Source organism: Scomber japonicus, chromosome 9 (genome assembly GCF_027409825.1).
Source record: "Scomber japonicus isolate fScoJap1 chromosome 9, fScoJap1.pri, whole genome shotgun sequence".
Lineage (NCBI taxonomy): Eukaryota > Metazoa > Chordata > Actinopteri > Scombriformes > Scombridae > Scomber > Scomber japonicus.
This window is the reverse complement of record NC_070586.1, coordinates 25,523,881-25,549,766: the sequence shown is the minus strand read 5'-3', so window position 1 is coordinate 25,549,766 and position 25,886 is coordinate 25,523,881. Positions and strand designations below refer to the sequence as shown.

General features: G+C 41.4%; 1 protein-coding gene across 1 annotated transcript in view; it reads left to right on the top strand.

The window, feature by feature from the left end:
* fam172a (family with sequence similarity 172 member A) overlaps positions 1-18,750 on the top strand; it is a 149,733-nt gene extending 130,983 nt beyond the window's left edge. Inside the window, exon 11 of the mRNA XM_053326109.1 lies at positions 16,559-18,750. Within this exon, the coding sequence (XP_053182084.1) occupies positions 16,559-16,719 (161 nt within the window). The 3' untranslated portion in view covers positions 16,720-18,750. The remainder of the gene's footprint in view (positions 1-16,558) is intronic.
* The last annotated feature ends 7,136 nt before the right edge of the window (positions 18,751-25,886 follow it).

The following is a 25,886-nucleotide window of genomic DNA, read 5'->3' as shown; positions in this document are numbered from 1 at the left end:
ACGCACACTGAAAAGAACTCGCTCTCTCCGTCTCCCTCTTAATCTATCGCTACAGCACAGACAAGTCACAAAATGCACGCTGAAAAGAACAGAGATATACATGCACACACACACTCGACCGTGCACGCACAAACACACACACAGTCCCCCGCCCCCATATCACATTGCTGATATGAACCTTTAGAAAAGAGAAAAGAAATCCTGTTGAATGAAATGAAATTGTGAGGTGGATTTAGAGGCCTCCATGTTAATCTCCAAAGAGAACTGCAAACATAATAGCCATGCAGTTGGAAACTTAATTAACCAGAGACCTTGTCCATAGATGGCAGGTCAAGGGAATCTCACCCACACAGCACCTCATCTTTTCTAGTCAAGACATTGCTCTGCATTACTACAAACTGAAGATCTCCATCAACCTTTAAAACTCTGTTTATATCTTTATAAGCCCCTAGAGTACATATGGTATTTCCCTGTATATGTATGTATAACCACCATTACGTGAGTAGCATAGCCAAGCTGCGTTTCCATCTGCAGCAATCACTTTTGAGTGGGCAAGTCCAAATTTCTCAGTGGTGACATACTTATGAAGACATTACTCTCTCTCTCTCTCTCTCTCTCTCTCTCTCTCTCTCTCTCTCTCTCTCTCTCTCTCTCTCTTACTTTTATCATTATTAGCATTGTGAACTAAATGTAACTGTTGACTGTATTTTCCTAGTTTTTCTTTATTATATTTTTCTTGTATCTAAATTTTTATAAAGAAAAATTAAATAAACAAATTAAAACATATGTCTTAAAATAAACACGTGTGTAGCATCAACATGAGAATCCAAATTCTGTTGAGCCACAGTTTAAAAGTCATGCTTATATGCACTGCAGAGGGATACAATGAACAGTCAGGCAATTATGGTGCTCTGTGTATCTAAAATATTTAGAGTGTAACATTTGTAAGAGTCTTTTCTGTCGTTGGTTCTGTTTTCGCAGAATGGTCAGTTTGGTTAAGGAGGAGGTAGTATGTTTCATTTCAATGTGTGCTAACTGTCCACTTCGTTTAATTCTGTTCTAAATATTTCTAAACTTTTCTCACTTTTCACATGGTTATACTTCATTACTGCCTGTGACATCAATGAGGGAAGCTTCATGAGCTTATGAAAGACTTTGTGTGAGTGAGTGCCCTCTAACCATGTATGTATGCACATATGCAAACATGCACATCTGCGGTGAATCTCTTGTTGCTTTAAAGTGTGTCTGTGTTATCCTGTGTGTCACAGGGCATGGTGCCCAATTCAGGATCTGTGGGATGGCTCATCATAGTGTGCCCCTACAGGGACACTGGAGCAGGACAGCCCCTAGCCATATGGCAGGGGTCCCTGGTCTGTTGGCTGGCCAGTCACACTTGGACCAAAACAAGCACACAGTAGCCACCTCCCTAGAGATTGAGGCTTTGGGCTGTAATGCTAATGGCTGAAGTTTCTGCAATTTTGAATTTTGAGATTTTACGGAGTTCCTGTCTTCACACACATTTCCATTAGAAGCAAAAAGGCCCACAAGAGTGTTGTGTTTTAAAGAAGGCTCTAGAAAATATTGGAGGCTAGAAGGTGGAAAATAAGAGAGACTAGATTACCCAATGCCAGAAAAAATACAGAAAAGTAAACAGGAAGGAGTAATTTAAGTGTGAGAGTGTCATTAGGGGTAGAGAGAGAGAAAGTGAGCGAGTGTTCATGTTATGTGGAAAGTGTCAGAAGGGTAAGAGTCAGATAAACATATTAAGAAAGTATGTGAAGGAGAAGAGGATAAAGCAGACAGAGACAGAAAGAAAATAAGGGCATGAACGTTGTGTAGAGAAAAAGAGAAAAGAGCAGCCAGAGAGAGAGAAAGATAGAGAGAGGATCCCACTAGATGGGAGATTGTAACATCACACTGTAGGGTCCCTTATGGGACCCTACAGACGGAGCACACTCCCTGCTGCATGCAGGAAGAGGAAGCTTTGCCAGCATAGAAAACATACAAGAGAAGAACGAGAGATGAGCGAAGCAGTGAAAAACGCAGTTCCCCCCAGAGACAAAGTGGGAATTTTCTGCTAGCACAAACACTATGTAGGCAGATAGCTCAGAAAGAAGACGAGAGGAGATGGCAGAGAATAAGTAAAATGAGGGATGCTGGAGGAAAGGGAAAGTATGATAAATAGATGAAATGGTAGGAAAGCAGAGGAGAAGGGTTCAGAGAACAAGAAAAGCAGAGGGGTAATTATTTGCTGAAGTTAGATAAATTGATCTGTAACATAATTGTTTAATGAGGACAGACCAGAGTTCATAGTTTGATTCAGTAAGCATGTTTGACAGTACTAAATCATACCATCATACATGACTGAAGAAAGGGTTTTTGATATACTTTGAAACTTTGATCTACACCGTCATCTCAGAGTTGCATTTGTACAACAGTTGTTCTCAAATATTAAAATACATGACGCGCTCTATGATAACTCACCAAAATTACCAATTACTACTAAATACACAAAATTGAATTTTAATATTGATGCACACCAAAACACTTAATTCATCTGCAATTTCCACATAGCACTGCAATTGATGCCTTCATTGGATGAATATTGATGCCATCATTGCACTGAACACCATGGTGAACACTGTGGAAACCAATTTCACTTTTATCATATGGCGTAACCCTTCACAATCACTCTGTTTTAGGACAAGAAGCATTAATCAAATGCCCCCCTGCATGATGTTAAATATGTGCATACAGTACCAGTCAAAGGTTTTAATACACCTTCCCATTCCCTTGAATGAGAAAGGGTGTGCGAAGTGTGTGTGTCTGTGTGGTGGTGGTGTCTGTGGAGGGGTGGGGGGGAGATGAAAAGTATCATTAAACGAGAGTAACCTAAGTAGTGTATTAGTGCAACTCAGTCAGAGCCATGGGGTCATCAGAGAGGCTCTGATCAGAGGTCAGAGTGTGCTGCTGTGAAATGGGACATTACTGTGCACCAACATAGCAATAAATACAGAAAGAAACTTTAATGGCTGTAAAATATGAGGCAGCCCTCTTTTTTGCAGCATATAGGGTGAGCATGTCAATGGGTGTGAGCTTGCGCACGCAAAAACGCATGTGCTTAAGTATGTGTCTAGGACTGCGGTTTTGCTTAAGGGAGGGAAGAGGATGGGGTTAGGGAGGGGTTTAATATGCTACTTTAGCCCTCAGGGGGGTGTACAGTTGAAAGTCAGTGCATGAGGCGTGCAGAATCACACCAGCCTGCATTACAGAGGGACTGGGGGTAGTGGTGGATTGGATGAGTGTGGTGGGGGGGGTGCTGCTATAAAAAGTGAAATCATATCACTTAGCAGCTGAGTGCAGATAAAGCTGTGTTTGAACTGCAAGGCATAAATTATACATTGTAAACAGAGCACTGGGAGACTACGGATCGTTTAAATTATGACAGAGGGTAGTTTTTCTCCTTTCCTCTCTTCCTTCCCGCACTTCTGCTTCTGCCGCTCTCACTCGTTCTCCTTTCCTTCTTCATTCTCCCAGCCCCCCAGCCCCTCAATCCTGCTTTTTACATCTTTCCTCTCTTTTTTGCCTTTCCTCCATCACCTACCTCAACGACCATCCACCTCCAACATGCCCTTGATCACATTCCTAAATTGTTGATTACTTTATGTTTAATTCAGCCATGTTCTCCCAGTATGTCTACTATACTGTATGTTCTTGGTGTACTTGGTTATTGTTGGAATGCCATGACACCTCCTCTTACTGCTTCCTCTCCCACAGTGTCATTGAGAAGTAGCGTTCCACATGTGTCACGGATGAAGGACAAAACATGTTGAGCGGGCCTGGCATTGCATGATTTGATCAATGTTTCGCTCCCGCATAGTTGAAGTTGGGCTCCTTTTTTTTTTTTTTTTTAAAGGTGCCTTCGTCCCTCCTGACAAGTGCAAGGTTATTGATCAGTTTATTCTATTTGCTTTTGACCACTCGGCACCGTTCCTCTTCTCACAAGTCAATAGCGGAGGATTGAGAGGGTGAGTGCCTCCCCTGACCTCCCCTCCCTCAATATGTGACTCTCGTCTCATCCACCCCAACACACACATACACACACAAATACAGAACGACACGCATGCACAAAATGAATGAGTCTCTCTGCCTGTTGTACCCACACCTCTGATCCCAGCTACAATTTTGATTAATCTTGAAGTCCTGCAAGGTCAGGGCAGGACTGTGTGTGTATCTGGTGTTAGCTGATGCTGTCAGATAAAGGTCTTAAGCTCTGTTGGGGTGGGTGCTCTGTGTTTTTTCTGTTTGTGTGTGTGTGTGTGTGCTTGTGCGTGTGTGTCTGTGCCAGGGTGGTGTAGATAGTGTCCCCTCTAGAGGTGATCGTGGCCACTTTGGCAGGCAGTGCTCAACTTGTGTGTCTATGTATGTGTGTTTGTGTGTGTTTGTGTATGCATGTTTGTGCTTGTACTGATTAGGACAGTCTTCCAAAGCAAGGACTGTTGGGCCATGTTCAGACCAATAATAACACTGCATCAGCCAAACTCAGGGCCTCCATCGGTCTGGGTGCATTGCTACAGGTATAATGACACTGCACAGCAGTTTATAGTCCTTTGAGGCAGAACATTTTTAAACTTTTGAACTATATCACAGCAACAATAATGTGCTGCGGTATCTCATTACTTGCAAGGTAAACAAAAAATAAAATTTGCACAATGCTTCATGGTACACACCACCTGGAATATGCGGTTGAATGCATTTGGTTGGCCAAGACAATTGTTTACAATGCCAACTTTTATTGCCAGATGACGATGCAGGAGCCACCTGAGAAGACACTTTGATTGCACTGCTTTATTTGGAGTAAAACTTTTGTAGGGTGAAGATTCTTTTGCAGGATTAAGTGAAAGGAACATCTTAATGTGTCTAGCAATTCTAACGCGCCTGTGCTTCTTAGTGTCTTTGCCATTGTGCTTAACCAGGAAAGTTTAACTGTGTACATTTCCTTCATTATTGGGTTATGAATTAGCATTGCTCAGTTTCTCTCTCTCTCTTTCTCTCTTTCTCTCTCTCTCTCTCTCTCTCTCTCTCTCTCTCCCTCTCTTGCTCTGTTCATCAGTGTTGCTTCATTTCAGTTCTTAGTTCATTTATGAAGACCAGACTGCAACCCCTCGCCTATCCACAAAGCGAGAGGAGATAATTATTCTCTTTCTGACTCACACATTTCGATGAAAAATGCATACAGCTGGGGCTCGAAGCAGCTTATCAAAAGGTTAACTTTTCCCCACAGTTGTCTGTGCTTACAAAGGGGAGTATTTCCAACAACAGTGGCAGCGACAGACCACTTTGTGTTTTCCTGCTGTTTTGTTTGGGTGTTTTCAACATTGTTGTGACCCACCGGTGGCCCGACGCTTGGTTTTCCCAAAGTTAACTTTCAATCAAGGGACAAGCCAGCTGTTGTTTGTGTTGTGTTCTGTACATCGTTTCTTGAGCAGCCGTCTGAGTGCAGATTCACAGCAAAATTATTCTGACATGAATATATATATTTGGCATTCAGTCATTTTGCATTATCAACTTTCAGCTTTATCTTGTATACAATTAAACTTTACATGCTGACAAATATGCAAACCAGCTTTCATGTATCTCCAGTGTGCGTATTGTAATTTTATCCATAATCCCATACAACCCATCATGAAGTGTGAGCAAATAGAAGATTCCCTTCTCTAGCAAACATATACAATATGTTATATTCAGTATGCACATCATTGGGCTTGATAGCTCTTTAGATCTACTCATTGAGATTCAAAAATATTTCGCCTTTTTCACCTTCGCGTACGCTGTATTCCCACGTACACTTCTGTCACTCATACACACGCATTTACACACACAAAGTAAAACTCACACACTCACACTTGAGGCCTTATGTGGAAGGAGTGCTGCCTGGGAAAGTGATAGCAAGAGAAAAGAAGCTCTGGAGAGTGAGTTATCTCTTTAGATGTCATTGAGGGGCGCCTCTTTTCTCTCCCTCTCCTTCCCTCTATCATTTTCCTCTTTCTTCCCCTCTCTATGTCTCCCTCTCTCTTGTTCCCACTTGCTCTCTCAAATCATGCTCGCCTCCAGTGGTATTCAGACAGTCCAAGGACAAAGTAGAGATATGCTGGGAGCAATGGACTGTCCGTCAGTGTGTGTTTGTGTGTGTTTGTGTGTGTGTGTGTGTGTGTGTGTGTGTGTGTGTGTGTGTGTGTGAGTGAGTGTGAGAGAGAGAAAGAGAGAGAGAGGGGGGTTGATGTTGAGTCTTTGAAGCTGTTATCCCCCCTGTCCTGACACTTCGGAATCTCGTCCCTCCCCGTTGAACCCCCTGATGCTACATCATACGTGCACGCACACACACACACACACACACACAACCCCACAAAAAAAAACATACTTTTCAGGCTGCTGTGGACACACATAACAACACAATGTAAGATTTAAGATTCACCCAGAGCACAGTGCACAGCTTGCTATTGTCGAGGTCATGCCCTTGTGTTTAAGGACTGTTACATTTATTTCATTTTATATTTATTGACTTGTCAAGGTGACTGTAATGATATTAAATAGTTAATTTCCATAAAGATGTAAGATATGTGTTTGGTTTTTTTGATTATTCACCTGTCTGAGCCTTGTATTTGCAGCACCAAGCCAGGGGTCTCTATATTATTAAGTCATGTAGTGTGTTAATGTGGCCTTGGCTTGTCTGACTAAAGCAGACTGAAGTAGATGGCCCCAGGGTCTGTGACCCTGAGAGAGGCACGCACACACACCTACACACAAAATCAACCAGATGCCTGACCTTCTCTCCTCATGTCACACACACACACACACACACACACACACACAAAATCCATCCCGGAGACAGACTTCTCCCTCTGTCTGTGTGTGACGCGGCTGCTCCGCTCTCTCAGACAAACAGGGGAAATCCTCCTTGTCTTGCCTTGTCTATCACAGACCATCTCACTGTCCCAGCGCACGTGGGCGCCTGCAGACCCTCCCCCAACCTCCCAGGCCAGGCTCCAAACCCAAGAGATTTAACCACCACACATGCACACACACACATATCTTGCACAGGCCTCTTGGCTCCAGCCGGGTTCCCCTGACGCAGGGACACACGCAGGCAGGAAGTTTGAGGAGAGGTTTGTGTCAGTTTGCTTCTCTTAGAACACTTCAGGTTTGACCCTCTCTTGACCATGCGGCTTCCTCCTCCTCCATCTCTCCGTAAACAACCACATCCCTGCAACTGAAGGTGTGCCGGCTCGCCAAGAGTAATAACATCATTCATGTTTTGATTTGAGGCTCGACATCTACGTGAGCTAGGAAGGCTGACTCGCGTACAGTATATGTTGTGTGTTATGTTTGAGTGTAGCAGGAGAAACCTTATGTGTGTGTGTTTCCTTTTGGGTTTCTCTGATTGCAGGGATGGCAGATCTTCGTCATGGAGGAAACCATGTTAACCTGTCACCTTAGAAGTCGTCTCCTCCCACTATTTATCTAGTGTGTGTCCTTAAAACACACACCCGCCCATGCAGGCGCGTACACACATGCACGTCCCATAAAGAGCGGTTGTCCACTGATCTTGTTGAGTGTGTGTCAACTCCATTAGCACATTCCCAGATAGGGCCAGAGCCCTCTTATCTGTGGCGACCCATTAATTACACTTTGTTCCCTTAAGTGATCTATTTCAGACCTGCCCCGCCCTCTACACCCACTCTCTGCTATCTCCACCCGTGCCCTGTTCCTCCCCCACCTGACCTCTCTTCTCCTCTCCTCTCCTCTCCTCTCCTCTCCTCTCCTCTCCTCTCCTCTCCTCTCCTCTCCTCCCTCCACTCTACTCTACTCCGCTCTCCTTTCCTCCCCTCCCATCTCCTCTTTCGCCTCTCCTCTCCTCTTCTCTCCTCTGCTATCTCCCCCTCTCTGTATGTGTTACAATGCATGGGATCACAAGGTCATGTGACAAGTAGCTCTATACATGCATAGCAGGTGTGTGTATATGTGTCTGTTTGAGAAAAAAAGACACCTGAGTGCTCTGTTGGTGGATTTATATGTTGAATTTTCATCACATTACGCTCTTAGTCCAAAACTGTGTAGAAATCTTACAATTTAGTGTATCACATGTTCCAGTGTATGTACTGCCGTGGCCAGAAAATATCATTCAGAGCCCATATTTCTTTTCTCTCACTGTATTGGTTTCCTTGTCTAAGCCAATTCTGTGCCTATTCAATTCTATGTGTGTACAAATGTGAACACTGAATAACTCTTCAGCTATTATGAAAACTGTTGTGTGAACCACATGAATATGGTTTTATATCTATCAAGTGTGTATTTGTATTGTCTTTTTGTATGTGTGTGTGCCCTTTGCACTTGGGAGATACTAGGCAGTTAGAAGTGCTGGATAATTGAGTGGTATTGTAATTGTTGCTGGTTTGCCCCTGCAGAAATGTGTTAGGTTAGCAAGCTCTCTGTTACTCAATATGCCTTCTAACCCAAGAAACCCACAAATCTGTGTATGTATGTACATGGAATACTCTTTCAGATTGTTACAGTCAGAGTGCAAATAGGTACGTGGGCAACTGCTTTGTGCTAACTTAGACGTGTTTTCCCAACATTGTTGGAGATTGACACAGGTGACAAATCATCACTTAACATGTAGTGCTAAAGAGATCTTTGAGTGAAGAGCTGGTCATGAATACAGCTGTCAATCCGCTTCATGCTTTTTACCACCAAACACAAGCACTAGCATTGCAAGAACATGTAACAAAGGAAGGCAAGGGCAGTATAAACAGTTACAGTCAGAGGACACAGATTTATTTGGTGGAATGTAAAGCAAAAAAGGGGGAAATCATTTAAAGAACATGCTTGCCATGTACTATACACTGGCCTCACTGTTCTGCCAGTGTATAAATGCTTTAAGTACTTTGCAGTTGTACCTTGCATTTCACAATACTTGTGCCAGTAGTGTTAATGGCTGTGCTCCATTCTCCTATAGAACTAACTCAACCTGGTTAGTGAAGGATTTTTGTAAGGTGTGTGTGTTCACCATGGCCTTATGTGGGTGGGGGTTCTCACACTCAAGGCTGTCTATTCTGTGACCATTGATTCTGAATGTGGCCTGTCTTTCTTACAGGTGCAAGGGGGCCTCTCTTACCCCTCTCCTCCTCCTCCACCTCTTTTGTGATGTGTGCATGTCTGATATTGTAGAAGTGTGCGTGTGTGTGTGAGTGTGTGTTTTTCTATGCCTGGTATTGTCCTGAAGGTGCTAGGGAGGTGCATGAGCTCGTGCGTGTGTGTGTTCGTGTGTGCATGTGTGTGTTTCAGACCTCATTGTGTTGAAGTGGAGCAGAGGTTGTGTGTTTATGCGAGTAAGGAGTGAGTGTAGTATGGTGAAGTGGTGTAGCGAGTGTGCACTTTGGCTTGGATTTGGTTATACAGACTCTGTGCTTGTGTGTATGTGAGTGTGTGTATGCATGTGTTAACGTGTGCGCATGCTCGATCTCCACCAGTGTCTTTGGCAAGGTTGTCTGTCCTGACCCTTACCCAGGCATCATGATGTGTGTGTTTCAGTGTATGTGTGTGCACTTGTGCCTATGTGAGTGCACGTATACGCATGCATGCAGTGCCTCCACTAATGGACAATCTTTGTGTGGGCCTCCCTTTTCAGCCATGCTGCTTTTGAGACACATTGTGCCTGGGCATAGAAACAGAAGCTCTCCATTGCCCCTCAATAGGCCAAAAACAAAACCGTGTCAGGCGAGCTAGCAGCCCCCGAGTGTTTGCCATTTATGTCCCAACCAATGGTGGTGCAGAGGGAACAAAGGGCCTAGACAGGGAAGGAGGCCTGCACTGTTTACAGTGCTAATGTCTGGGTGGCACTCCCAACAAGACCCCTCCATATACATACATGTGTACGCATACTCAATCACTCAATATCTTTCTTTTTATGTATCTATCTGCTACATATGAACACTGAATCAACACATATACGTATAGACAATCTGTATGTATATATAACAACAACTATCAGTGAACCTTGGCCATGCAGTAGTGAACATTTGCTCCCCATAATGATGGAGCACAGATCTGTCACTAGAGGCAAAATGAGAATGGTTTAATAAAGAAAGGAACAGCATTTTTTTTTTGTTATGTGTTGCATCTGGTAATTGAAGTGTCCATGTTTTGTTTTCCAAACTTCATGATTTTTTTCTTCTAAAAAGACATTCTCACAATTTTGAGTTTCCTGGTGTAGTCAAATAATTAAGTTATTCTGAGCACACTTACATTCTCCCTTTTGACCAATTCACTTTTTAAAAAAAGTTTTGTCAACTCAATATAGCCATGTCTAAAATTGTAATCTGATTTATTTATGTTTTAATCAAAATGGCTTCCTAATTAAACAGGATAACAGAGTGTCCTTTTCTATGGATAGAAGGAAAATAAAATGTGAACAGTTTAATTAAAACAAATGTATTCTACTTCCAGTTGATTTAAATTGTCTCTCATTTTATTGTACACCTCAATGGTTATTATATAGGAGGTATAAGTGTATGTGTACCCGATGTCCTGCTGTGTGTCAATCCCATTAACATTGAGACAAATTCTTATCAACTTGTTTTTTTGGCTTTATATACATATACAGTACATATTGGAGAAACTGAGAAAAGGTTCAACTTACACCTTTGTTAAAATGCCTCACACAGGTGCCTCTCCTCTTATTCCAAAATGTCTCATTCCATTTCAGTAGAGCAGAGTAAAACAACTGACATTGAGAGCTGTCATAGGCGAGGGCATATTTGGGCTTTCGATTTTTACTGAAGAGGAGAGAGGAGTCTGACACTGGTATCAAACAGCTTGCGCTGTCCTTGGACCGGGGTTATCTTGTAAATACTCTGCTCTGAGTCTATAAAAGTGAGGGTCCTTTATGACGGCCAAAGCCACTCATTCATGTTAAAATAAAAAAGCACTCAGTGCAGTCTCAGTGTCTGGGTAGGGAGGTGGCAAGTGGGGAAGGATAGATGAAGGTAGGGAGCTGAAGGAGGAAGTAAACTAGAATACTGCATACTATTTTGTGTTGAGTGCTAGTTGTCACAAGTTTTACTCTGCCTGGAAATATTATATGGAATTTAAAGTAGCATAGATTGGATGATTTCAACAAGTTACTGTGATATTCTCCCCTCTCTGGACTTTCACTCGATTTTGTTTCCCTGCATCTCTCTTCTGTTTGTATTTTATTCTAAGTAAATACAGCCCCCTCAGCGGCCCCTGTAGCTAGTGATTCAGGTTCCTCATCTCTGGATGTGTAATGAGTTCTGCCTTGTTTTTGTCTAACAACAACACACAATAATAAGCAAAGTAATTAAATGCAGTAGGAGAAGGGGGGGCAGACCCCACTTACCGACGAGCATTAAAAATGAATTGCATTCAAGAAGTAGCAGTGGTATTAGTGGTTTGATGAAATGAGCTATGTTTTGAGTAGTTTTTCTGTTTTATTTTTTTCTTGTTTGATGCATGTGTCTGTCCTGGTCATGTAGATGTGTGGAAGCTTAGTACCATGTTGATTTTATTAAAAGAAGACTGCAGCACAGCAAAAAGGAAAAAAAGTCTGATTATACCTGTGTTACAGTGTCTGTGGGTTTGATGTGGATGTCTTCACCGCGGGTGGAAATTGAGTGGTGGTGGGGAGGGGATAAATTTAGATTTAATTAGCTTTTTGACTGAGGACAACATCTCCATGTTTTGCTACAGAGGACAGAGTTGCTCTGGCAGTGTGGCTGACCGGCTGTCACCTGCCTGGGTTTTCTTTGACCTCATCGCCAGTGGCAACATGGCCTTCCCCCTACGACAGACAGCCACGTGGGGCAAAAAGACATTCTTGACCTTTACTCATGTCAGCAAGCAAGATGACAACATGCATAACTGACTGTGCTCACGCACGCACTCATTATCCGCATGCACACTGTGCACATACTCTTGCACACACCAAGGAAGATCATCTAATATCAGAGAGCGTCAGGGACGGAAATCCGATCGTCTGACAACCAGGATACAGATAGCGATTCCCCACCGCTGATCCATGCAACAGATAGTTTCCACAAACAGCCACCCAGCTAAGGTTACAGCCAGCCAGGGCCCACACCACAACATGCTCCTCTGCCTCACATCTAGATAAAACAAAAGCTTGGGTTACTATTGATAGGAAATCGATATGAAAATACACTGTTTGTGTTAGATTTTTGATGAAAACTTTGACAAGAGGAAATGAGAAAATGTTTGCTTCTGCATGCAATATCATGGGTATCAGTCTTGTTAGCTTTTTGTAATTTCCACTTCTTGATTATATCATTGTTCATCTCCTTTTTTAATTGAAGCTCATTAAATGTTTAACCCAAATGTCAATATATTTGATTAAGCACTCATAATTGTTTAAAGAAATTCAATTCACACAAAGAAAAGTATCATCACTTTACATTTCCCTTGCCTCAAAGTCCTCTTAATAACTTGAATATGTATTTATATTATAAATGAAGTAAAGAGATATGGCCCCCTTCACATCAATGTAATTACGAATCACAAAAAAAGAGTTTGATTCAAATAAAATAGGCCATTTGTACACAAGCAATTAACTGGTGCGGCTTTAAATAATGTAGCCCAGATGGAACCTAATTATAGTCGGCATGCTTTGATTCGGGCTTTCTGTTGGAGTATCACTCGGGGCGTCACTTTGGCTTTTCAGTCACCTAGCGTTTGTTTTGAAATTTGTGACAATCAGAGCCGATTACCATTTGTAACAGCATGCAGCGTTTGGTGCTGAGGGAAGAAAGCATGGCCCATAGCTATGGAGGAGTTTCCTTGTTTCCTTTTTAACAGCTCAAAACTCTCCTCCTCTGTTCCCTTACCTCACTGCACACAAATGATAACAACTGTGTGTTTGGATGTGTGTGTGAGTGGGGGTGCGTGTTGGATTGTTTGGTGTTTTGGGGGAGGCTACAGCGGGTATGTGCTACATGTGTGAGTGAAAGTATGTGTGAGTGTCTGCCATCCATGAATAGACGCTTGCAAGTGAAAAATCTTTGTGTGTGTGTGTGTGTGTGTGTGTGTGTGTGTGTGTGTGTGTGTGTGTGTGTGTGTGTGTGTGTGTGTGTGTGTGTGTGTGTGTGTGTGTGTGTGTGTGTGTGTGTGTGTGTGTGTTGTTTGTTGGCATCTTGTACCAGAGTAGAGTCAGAGAGGAGATCAAACCATCAGTCAATTACCTTGAGAGGGCTCCAGTGGCTGTGACAGAGAGGAGGAGGCTAAATATCCAGGATCAAATACTCTCTGCCTGTCACATAATGAGGCAGCCTCACTGGTTTCAGGCAACGACACACACAGGATGGTCAAACACAGGGCACGAGTTAGGTACCAAACTGAAACATCTGCCATAACCTGAGCAGAGAGCACCAAAGAGGAGCTTTCACCACAGAACTTTTTTCTATACCTGCTCTTACCTGCATCACAGTGAAACATCATCACAGAACTCCATATGTGTGTAATTGTGTGTTGCCTTGCCTGAAGGTTGCAGCCGTCATCTCTCCACTTGCAATAATAGTCTCTGTTAAGCTCGCCATCGCCCAATACTAATTATAAACACGTGAGAGTAAAGACAATTTTTCTCTGTATTTCCCATGACAATACCCAGTGTTAAGGAGCTCATAGTAACATAATCATTATTGCATTTACAATAAATGAGGACATTATTGCATTTATAATAAACTTCATTAGATTGATGCAATTACAATAATAATGTTAAAAGTAGCATAAACAACTTAATTGATTCATAGTAGAAAAATACAAAAAACACATATAAATACACAAGGCACTTTATTTTCAAAGTTTCATCGATAAAATACAAAATACAAGTTATAATTAAATAGATTAAAATGGAAGCATGTCTTCATTTATTATATCTTCTTTTAAATATGCACAAAATCAATTTCTCATTAAAAAAATATGCTCATCAGTTTAAAAAACTTTTTCATTCAGGGGCTAAAATTGAGAATAAAGTAGTGTTTATTGGCTGTTTATGGGTTCACTTTACACACATATAGCCAGATGACACCTCATCGATCCCCACCTCTTTTAAAGATATTACTTTGATTTGTGGCATAGCTGAGGTAATTCTCTCTCTCCCCCGAAGTCTTTAGTGGCTAGTGAAGCCTGGTCATTGGGGTTCCTCCTCTAAATCAGTGGTCACAACTCAGCTTTGACAACATCCATTAGGTTCGACACACTTGGCTATTAAAGGAAGAGTGGACGTAAGCTGTTAAAGGCTTATTTAAGCATGTGGGAGGGTGGGTTTATGCCTCTATGTGCGTGAGTGTTGTTGGGGAGGGAGTGGACTTAAACTCAAAGCCTCCACCATATAGAGGGGGTGGAGCTTAACACCAGAGTCATTGGAGGGGCACAGACTCATCTGCATATTGGCACAGAGATGCCCCCCTGGTGACCCCAAAGTGCGATGGGATAGGGTGGAGAGAGCTGGCGGCGTTCCGGAGGAGTTCACCGCCAGTTCAGGGTGAACGAGAGAGCACTGCAGCATTGATCGTTCCTGCAGGAGAGAAAAAGAAAAAGGACAAAACACAAGTAAAAACACTAGTGAGCGAGAGGCCAATGAGACAGGGAAAATGGAGGAGGAGTAGGAAGTGGAAAAAGATCACAGTACCTTAAATTGGATATAAATGATAGATTAGAGGTGTGAGAGGGCTCTGTCTTTGTTTCCCAGAGATAGGTGTTATGTTGAGCCCTACACAGGTAGCAGAGTCACTGTGAGTGCCGGGTTATTGACTCCCATGATTGCCAGGCCAGTAAATTTGACCCAAGGCACTGACTGCAGTCTGCTTGCCATATATCGTGCAGCGCAGTCCCTTATCTCAGAGTGATCGAGAACCCCCTTACATACTCTTACACACAAATATGACATACACACAAATAAAACACACCACCAGCAATGTAAACCAAACTTCCACTCAGCCCAGGATCACACCCAGTCTTACAATCATACACACAAACACACACAAGCACAAGCACACCATCTCTATTAATGTGTCCAGGCAGGGGTCAATCTAATAAACATGGGGTCAGTGGGATGGTCATCAGAGGCCTGTCTATGGTGAGAGAGCCTTTAAGGTGCTTCCTAATTGTATCCCTGTGGCCTTCTAGTCTATCTTTTTATAGCCAATCCCTCATACACAGAGAAGAGGGCAGAAACAAGGAGAAAGGCACTGAAGTCAGGACCAGGGGTAAAGAGGTAGTTGTACTGTACTACTGATTTGACTTATCCTAGAAGGGTAAGGGTTTTTTTTTAACCCTTTTCTGTTGTTGTTTTTTAAACAAATCTAACATATTTCATATACTAAGCTCATCCTTCTTTAATCCTCCCAAGAAAATTGTTGGGACACATTTTAATATTCTTATCTTCACAAACAAATGCAGGTCACATCTTTAAAAAAAAACTTAAGTGTTCAAATAAAGATTTTTAAAAGAAAATGCATTATTGCCAAGCTTGCATTCGATCATTCCTCTCTCTGTAAACGTGTATATTTCTTTCACATCTATCTGTCAAAGGATGAAACTTTTAATATCATCTCACTGCAAACCTGTTTTCCCTCTGCACAAGAGGGCACTTTAATATGCCTTCTCAAGTCCAGTTACAGTTGTGTTGCTAAGCAGCTGAGCTGCTAGCCAGCAGGGGCAGAAAGAAGCCATTATCTGTTAGCACTCTCACTGAATGGTTAGCGAGCAGGAGCAGAAACAGGTCCGGCAGCAGCTGCAGCCACATCATCGACACTCTGATGCCAAGCCAAGGTGTTCTGTAGTAGCACTAGCTGGCATAGTAGAAAACAGCCACTAAGTTTTTGCAACCTATCCAACTAAAAGCTCGAGGCACATGTACCAGATTTCAAGCTCCAGTGTGACCCTAACTTGGGAACTGGCTAACCTGGAGGAGGTCATAGAGAAACTTAGCACTACTGCCTCCCCCCGCCACCAACAGACCACCTGATATGTTCACTAGTTACCTCAGCTTCTGTCTTCCCTTTCCTCAATCAGCCCTTTAGAATGAATGACTACCGCTCCACTGGTTTTGCTTAGTGCACCCATTGTGCATAACTATGGTTTTGTAGGAAGGCCTGAGATGGAAAGACGGACGTGCAGTGGTGTTGCTTATCAGGTATCTGCTTGGGTAACATATGAAGGCTGTCCCACTAGACTAATAGGTCATAGGCTGTGTTGGCTCTCATGCATAAGGCCTTAGGCTTGCGTGGAGGGATGCAATGCACTGTGGAAATGGTGAGCCTTAAGAGACAAGCATTTTATTGGATGGGCTTCACCTATTTTTCACCCTTTATGTTGCCACACTAGATGTATAGATGCGGAGCTACATTTTTTAATTATGGTAGAATATTCACAATGCACTTTCTTTGCCTGCAGCTTAATAATTTGCAAATATTTTGTGAACCCCACTCATTTTTATGTGTGTGTGTGTGTCTTTTCCATATAGGTACAGAGAGGCACGAGTTGACTTCCTGGATGAGTTTCAACTCCATCTTCAGTTTCTTCAGTGATGTCCTGGCAGCAAAAGAGGATGAGGAGGCAGAGGAGACCTCCAACATTGTCACCACACGCAGCAGTTCCCTCAAAAACAAACACCAAGATTTGTAGAGGACCAACAACAATGACTTGGAACAAGTGGAGAGGGAGGGGGCATCAGATGGGGGAGCTACAGAAAGGGAGGCCAAGGTTTCAGCTCCCTTCTGCTATTTTTCTCTTTTATTCTCTCCCTCCCTCAGTAACCTCCATCTTTCTTTTCCCACTCTTTTCCCTGAGTGTCATTTCTCCCTTCTGGCCCTCCTTGGCTGTGCGCACTCATAGCCTCGTTGTTGTAAGAGACAAGAGTACAGGGTCACCATGTATACATCACAATAACGTTTTGCATTACTTCTAGATGAGCGCAACTGTCAAAGCAATATGGGCCTGAGTGTTAGCGCTTCCCGTGGGCTGTGGCCTGGCTGCGGGTACGGGCCACAGCAGCAGAGATTAAGGCTGACAGGCGCTGTGCACAATGCGCTGTGGTGCACCTCTAATTGTCCTGACATCAGCCTGAACTGAGCTAATGCCCCGCCTGCCCTCCAGTCTGCACTGCTCAGTCTCTCCCTTCTCTCCCTCTTTCCCGCTGGTCCTAAAGCCTGGGCCACTGAAATCATGCTGTATGGTATCTTCTGCTAACCATTAGATATCATTTCAACCTGGTCAGTGCCCATCTCCTTTTATTTTTAGCCCTTACTCACCTCTTTTTTTTTTTTTTTTTTAACAAAAGTGAACTTGTACTCATAACTGGTCATCATTTGCTTTGTTTTAATGAAGGGTGCTTCTATAACTTTCTGTAATTCTCTAACTTCACTGCATAATGCATTTTACTTTTAAACTTTTCTCATTCACCTTTGTGTAAAATATGGTTCTAACATGTGCCATATATTTCTGGGTTTGCAATGTTTATAATAAGAGAGATCTTTTTCTAATTTCTCAGCTTTGAGCTAAATTTGAATGCATTGTTTCATACACATGATCACACTATTGGATTTTTAATATTAAGCCAATACTCCTCAGTGCTGTAAATGTTTACTCTGGAATATCCCTGGGTATGATTTGCAAAAATTGTGGAGAGTCCAGCTTTATATGTTTATTATAATTTTTTTCCTTTCTTTTGATATCCTTGAAATTGATGTCTCCAGATGATTGAATGTGATAAAACAAATAAAACAAACACAACCTGTGCTGAATATGGAAAATCCAGGACACAGAGCATATTTAAAATCACTTAAAGTCAAGCATCAGAATGGGTTTGAGGGATATCTCATTTTAACAGGAGCCAGAAGTCAGCTCACAACACTCATAAAGCCTCAATATATCGCCTTACACATGTCAGGAAATCCAAGATTTCAATATTATTCTAAGCCTGAATGATATTTCCTTAGATGTCGGAGAAATGTAACATATCTATTTTTCCCATTTTTTCCTTCCACTGAAGTACTTTTCTTGTGTACTTAGAAGTGACAAAGTCAGCTCTCTGCTCAGCTGCACGTAATCTGACTATGTGACACAAACATGATAAAAAAAAATTTCCATAAGGCTGGTGTGTTTTATAAACCACTCAAGGCTTAATGGAATACATTTCTAATGTGTCATGACATTAGTAAAACCTCAAACCGGATTCTAAATCTTATGATACCTTAGACACATTCTCAAATATGTACTTTTCTTTTTTTCCCCCACTTCAAATAGTTACCATTGTTTAACTTTTACACTGTGAAATCCTGCCTCTCCCCTCACTGTGTGCATGGTTTAAGGCTTTTGTGGATTATCTTTCTGCTGTAATGAGACAACTGTAGCTGATGGTTGCAGGCCTAATTTCCTTTTAATTTGATTCAGATCTCTCCAGGTTTCAGCAAAGAAGTTGGCTTATTATTTGATTTGATGATTTTCGTTTCAAGATACCATTGCTCATCTTCCTGCTTTTCAGCCACAATCAGTTCATTTTTCATTCTATAATTTGTATATTGTTGCCTTAGGAATAAACAAGACTCTGCTCACTGTTTTTAATACTATCCAGCAAGCCATATATGAATGGAACTAAAGATGTAAGAGCAGCCTAAATCCAAAGCACAGTCTGCAAATGAAAGGGGACTAATTTTGCTCTTGAAGATATTATTTTTTGCAGATGGTTTATATGTTTTATTGGTTTAAGGAACACGCCCATTGTGTTTTATCCCACCACAAGCCGTTTGCATTTTATGGAATCACGAGTGTCCTGCAGGTCACACATTTTTTCTTTAACTCTCAGATGTCTGTCTCTCTTTCATTTTGGCTTTAATCGACTGTCTTTAAAGTTATTCTAAAGTTTTTTTTCAACACAGTTATGACTTTTTATTTTACACAATTGATTCATTTTGTAATTAACCTGTCGAAAGCAAATAAATGAACTTTTTCACCTTTTTTCTTTTTTTTTTTAAGCTGTCAATATTTTCCTATTTTATTATTGATTTTCATAACATTTTTTTTATTTTTTCTATTTATGTCCTCTGGTTTTTTATTACAAATTATTATTTTTAACGGATGCCACTGCAGAATAACGCACATTATAAATGTGTTTAAAAAAATAAATCAGTCAGGAACGAATGTAAAGAGAGACAGAGAGGTGCCCTGAAGTGTAAAGTGAGTGCAGAAGAAGAGAAGAGAAAGTCGAGCAGCAAGTGAAAATGACCTGAGTCGTCATCTCACATAACCTAAGACCACCTAACGTCTGTGTGCTGTTAAGTTGAGTGTCTTTTATCAAGTTTCTAAATCTAAATGTTTACCTTCATTCAGCGCTGCTTTTTTAAGTGAAGCTGACGATAAAAAAGTTTGCATTTTTCTATAAGTCAGTGTGTAAGAAGGTGTGTCAAAAGGAAAACAAACCATAAACAGTAATTCTCCCTTTTTTTGGTCATTAATTTTGGCAAAGTGAGCCCCCCCACCCCCTTCCTCTTCCTCCATCCCGGCGAGGTTTTACAGCATCATTTGTTTTCACACGGTGAAACCGATCAGGTCATTAAACGCCCCCTCAATAAATCTTTAGAAATCTTTTCCATTAACCCCCGAACAACAAGTGGAACCAGGCGAGTCCCCCTCGCACCGTGTCAGGCCGCTGATTAAAGAGGGGGCATTCAAACACGCACGCATGCACACAGGCAGCAACATCAGTGAATTACTCAACTTTCTGTCAGTTAAAAAAATAGTTTAAAACATCATAGGGGCATCAAAACCTATCTATCGATCTATCTATCTATCTATCTATCTATCTATCTATCTATCTATCCATCTATCCTTACTTGCCTCCTATCCCGACCAATAATGAAGTGATCAAAAGGAAAGGTCTGACCTAACTACGGCAGAATTAGAGAAAGATGAAGTTTTCTCAAGTGGCTTTCTATTTACAGCTGGCTCACAATGCAAATAAAACTTTTCAATCAGGCATCACTGAGCCACTTTTTCATAATTTGGCTTTAATGAACTCAATAAATAAACAGAAACTCTCCCGTTCACCCTGAAAGTCATTTTTCTAAGTGTCCTGTATTCTCAGATGAATCACTCCGTCATGCGTCTCTTTACTTCTTCAGACAGCAGTGCGACTATCTCAGTAGCTTCTGTACTAGAAATTGTCCAACTCGACTGTTTTTTTTACTCACAAGAAGTTAGCACAGCGTGTCAATTTTATAATAGGTATGACTGATTTGATTATAGGTTTCACTCTCCCAGCTATTGTCGTCAACTCACGGTACAGACAGTTACAGGCAGCTCCACACTGAATCATATCTATAGCACAAAATAACAACAGCTGGAGCTTTAGGATGAAAACCTGCCAAATGGGGGGTCCCTTCTGTAATGTCAGATTTTGAGAGGGCTGGCCGGGTTGGGTGGGGTCCTTGACATGAAAAAGTTGGGGAACCCCTGTGCTGCCACAGCCTGATATTTCAATTTTTACTTTAAGGGCTGTTACGCTTGGTTGCTCTGGCCCACTCTGATATGCACGCCATCCCTGCAAAAGATGAACTCTTTCCAAAAGGAACCAGGCATTAGGCAAAGTTGGAATGTCACCCCTCTGACAGCCCACCCCCTCCAACCCCACCCTCCGAGACACACACGCTCTCTCTCTCTCTCTCTCTCTCTCTCTCTCTCTCTCTCTCTCTCTCTCTCTCTCTCTCTCTCTCTCTCTCTCTCTCTCTCTCTCTCTCTCTCCTTCAGCACTCCTCCAGCGGATCACTGTCAGATCACTATTTGCATAATTATATGCTCAGCTCAGAAGAGAAAACTAACCCCCAAATTTTACGGGTCAACTAACTGCAACAATCAATGTTTTATCGGGTATACTAAAAGAAAAATATCTTCAACAATCATGGTAGAGGAACTGTCTTTCTCTCTCTCTCTCTCTCTCTCTCTCTCGCTCCCTCTTCATCAATTCAATTCAATTACTTTATTGGCATGACTGCTTATCAGAAACAATATTTCCATAGTAGTTTAAAAAATGTAAATTCAACCCAACACCCTTGCCTCAAAAAGATATAGCCACCACCACCACCACCACCACCAACTCTCTCTCTCTCTCTCTCTCTCTCTCTCTCTCTCTCTCTCTCTCTCTCTCTCTCTCTCTCTCTCTCTCTCTCTCTCTCTCTCTCTCTCTCTCTCTCTCTCTCTCTCTCTCTCCCCCTCTGTCTCTCACTCACTCTCACTCTCTCTCACACACACACTCAATACGTTAGCAAATACTTTTTCATCTATTGACTGGGGGGAGAATGTCTGGCTTAAGCTTGGAGGTGCATTCAAGATTTGTATCCCTTCTTCCCTTCCCCTATTCTGTCCCTCTCTCCCATTCTCTATACTGTGTTTTTCCTTAAGCAGAAGAGGTCTTTAATATAGGGCCTGTATACCAGAGCACAACTCACTGACCGGTTTCGTTAGACGTCATTACATATTCATTGACTTGCAGAGAAACCATTTAATCCAGTGGAAACAACTCCTCTTCAATCGCCTCTCTCCTTCTCTATTCTAATAAGGAGTCGCGGGCTGAGACAACACTTGGGGCCACAGACATCACATTTAGGAAGGAGTGTGACTGGCCTTTATTTTACAAGGCGAGGAAGGTGAAGCGCTGCTGAATGATATATGTGTGGGCACAGGTGTTGCACCATGTGGGGGTCCCCAAAGTGAGAAATATAGGGATCCCCATATTTTTGAATGTATTCAACATGCAGATATACTTTAATTTCTATTTCTGCATCATTTGATATATAACAGGTAAGATATGGCACATCTTAAATATTAATATTATGCACAACTGTATAAAAAAACATCTTAAAAGTGTTTAAGCAAGCAATCCCCGCAAGTCACTTGTGCCAAACTTGGTTAATTAGGCTTTCCTGAGCTTCGCCTGCTCGTGCACGCACGCACTTACGCACGCACACATGCTGACCCGCTATTCTTCTTGCCTTTGCTCTCACCTGTCTTAGAATTCCTATGAAAAAGAACTATTATAACCATAATGTGTGAAAATATGCGAAGGAAATCGGCTATCCCAGCAAAATTGCAATTCCCTGGGTTATTACAGGAAGCGCTTGTACAGAAGTGAAAAATGCCTTAAGAGACCAAATCACTAAGAAACACCACCACGCTAAAGTCCCTGTAGAAATATAATACGAACATTACCAGGAATATTCTCGTGGTTGCTCATTGGTATTTTCTTTAGTCGGTTTTGCTGTTTAACACTTCTACGTTGCCACTACATCAGCAGCGTGGCCCTAATGTGTGTGCGGTGCGTGCTTGAGGATCCTGGCATATAATACTCCGATTGTGGGACAGCTGTTGGCAGGGCCGTTTTACGGTGTTCAGTCCATTTGGCTTTAATAGCAGCTTTCAGGCGGACCGCTACTCTATCCCCTCACCGCCCCCTCAATTACACCTCCTCTGATACTCTGCTGGCCTAAAGACTCCTGCAGTAAAAAAAAAAAAAAAAAAAAAAAAACACCCTCTGAAATGCAATACATTTGAAGAATGAGCTCTGACTTTTAAGATTTGGGGCTATACTCTCTGATGATTTCAGTGAAGCAATGTTAGGCAAGCAGTGATGAAGGAGGGCGGAAAGGAAGTATAACACAGCTCATTGGTCTAGTTTAACAGGCCACCGACGACTTACTGCGGAAAATTGGTCATTTTGTCTTGATGAATGGCAGTCAAGATGAAGGGGCTCTGTAGGCCTGTGATCGGGGCCTTTCTCAGACTGTAAAATGCGACTGGATATCTGAAGACCTATAATGTTCGTTATTTAGCACTCTGTCATTTGTCAAATTTCAAGTATCATATTGACAAATGCCAATTTTAATTACGCACGTGTCGGTGTGTCTGTCTGTGTGTGTGTGTGTGTGTGTGTGTGTGTGTGTGTGTGTGTGTGTGTGTGTGTACTCAACTTCCAAAACAATTAGGTTGATTGTATGATGTGTGCTACAGTGTTTCATTATTTCTTCTTTTCTTCTTAACACGCACAGTTAGAAAAGTGAAAGAAGCGCTCATTTATCATTTATTACTCCCAGATCTGACTCATCTGTATTGATTAATAATTATTTTATTCTTTTCCAACCACTTGACTGCAAGACTTTATTATTATTTCCTCTCATCGATATAAATATAAATGGTGTAGTTAAAGTTGTAACAGAGGACCAATCGATTGGTTGTTAATAAAACAATACACAGGACATATCTGTTTTTAAAAATATACTAAAGTTGATATTTCGACTTACATACATCATGTCTTAATACACTGCACTTTAATATAATTATTTATATTAAATTATCAAATCTACACCAGAAAATCTAAATTATTTAAAAAAATACTAATGTACTAGGCTGATGTGTTTCCAACTCTTAACAGGTAACCAACTAAAATGTAATTCAAAGACAAAATCTATTTATAAGTAAAAAATATATAATGAATGATTTAATAAGCTCATTGATCATGTGTTATTATATTTAAAAAGACATAATTAAAACTAACAATTATATAATAAATATCAATCGGAAAAATGAAGTTGTTACAGATAAAGCTATACATAAAATAATCTTAAACGAAAATTTAGAAAACGAGTGAATTATTTAATGATTTTTATTTATAATATGTAAGTTTACTGAGAGTTTGTGAGGGAAAAAAAGAAGAGAGTTTTTTTTACCGGAATGAGGCTCATGGTCCAGTTATTTCTTTGTTTTAGTGCTTACAACAACTCCAGAAATGTGCTGTCATCAATAAGAAAAAAAATCAGATTATTTTAAGCGACCATTGTGAATCGGGAGGAGGTCGACTGTATATGAAACAATATTTTCTCGCACTTAAAGCAACGAAATAATTAAGATATTTCAAGAAATCCTTGAAGTCCAAATCCGCCTTAAATCAATATCGCAATGGAGTTGGTGAGATATCGATTACTCAAGGGTTGGAGAAAAGGCCTTGAATTACACAGCCCAAAAAATAAATAAATAATTTTTTAAAGGCTTTTAATAAGTGAACAGGGATATATTTTTTTTAAATATGTCTTCTTCTTCCTCAAAAAACGCCAACAGATCTTAAATCTGAGTGTCAAATGATTCAATATCCAAAGTTTAATTTTCACATAAGTAAATATTGTGTATTGCAATATTTTTCTAACATAAAGCAGATATCTACTTCAATAACAAGACATGTGCAGCTGATTTAAATGCGTCTAGGAAGTTTTGCATTGAAAGTGAAATGATCTAAAACTTCAGCTTCAGTTTTTTAACATGAACAAAAAGTTGAATACAGACTCAAATCTATGTTAAAACAACCATGTTGGTGTGTAAATCCTGCACTAAGCCCACACTACAGCCCTGCGTCTTCACACTTTTGGGTTTAAAATGTCAAAGAAAAAAAAAAAAGAAAAAAAAACCATTGCACCGCGATATTAAATCACACATTATAGATGAGTTTCATCATGTGGACGCAGCCCTCCGAGGATAAACACGGCAGTGCGTGGGGTAAGAATAAGATCCAAGTTATTATTACTGAGGGAACGGCCTTTCACTGGCAGCACCCTGTATCCTCATTACATCCACCCCAAAAAGAGATGAAGTTCTAAATGAAGTTATTGCCATCCAATGAACTCAAATTAGCCGGGCCACACCATGACAGACAGCTCGGGTTGGAGAGAGGGAGGGGGAAGGGGTGGGGGTGCTGCTGCTGGAGGAATATAGACTAGGTGGTGGGATTGGCAGGTGTGTGTTTTGATGTGCATTTCATGGTTTGCAAGGCCCCTTAAGTGAAGTTGAGTTCATTTTGAATCTCCGTGGTTAAGCCAGTTAATATACTTGTGTTATTAAAGGGCCTGCAGTCACCTTGCAGCCTGCTCTATGATGCCTAACCCCTCCTTCCCATCCCGACGGCTTAGACTTTGTTCCCATCTATTTCATTTCTTTATCAGCCATTCAAATATAACGTTTCTGTTTCTCTCTCTCTCTCTCTCTCTCTCTCTCTCTCTCTCTCTCTCTCTCTCTCTCTCTCTCTCTCTCTCTCTCTGGTCTGCAATCTCTCCATCCGGTTGAATGGCTTTCTTTCTTGTCGCTAAGGTCCTCATTGTGTTTGCTACCTGAGTCAGCAGGGAGGATGAAAAGGGAGTTTGACGGAGGAAGGACGGGAGGAAGGGGTAGTTTGACATGCAGGGAGGGAGACAGAGGCGATGATAGGCGAGGGGGGCCCTGTGAGGAGCTGAGTGAATTTACCTGCTCCTCCGGTGGCGAGCTGTGCGTCTGAAGTTAACAACACAGCGGCCAACTCAACATTATTGCTGTTTATCCCTGCAGCAAAAGCTGTCAGGCGGTGACAGATTGGCAGCATCTCTAATCACTGCCCTCTTCACTTCTCTCTGAGATCCCCTCTCAACTCATTCACTCCTGATCTTTCACAAATTGGTTGTAACTAATGACATTCACTCTGTGGATAATACATATAGTGCATACGTGTAAGTAGATAAAGCTCAACTTTTCAGTTCCACTAATGTGAAAACTCATTATATCGATTGTAAATTATCTGCACGGACCATCTAGTCATTTTAAAATGATTTTTTATGTGTCGAACTCTGGATATTTTTTATTAGAAATAAACAAGGAATGGAGTTAGATTATATTTAATCTTTTTTTTTTTTTTTTTTAAATATCTGAATGTGCCAGACTCACAGCAAACTGTAAAGACTGCAGCGGGGATGTATTTTCTTTAGAAGGTGTTGTTTCAGTCTAAT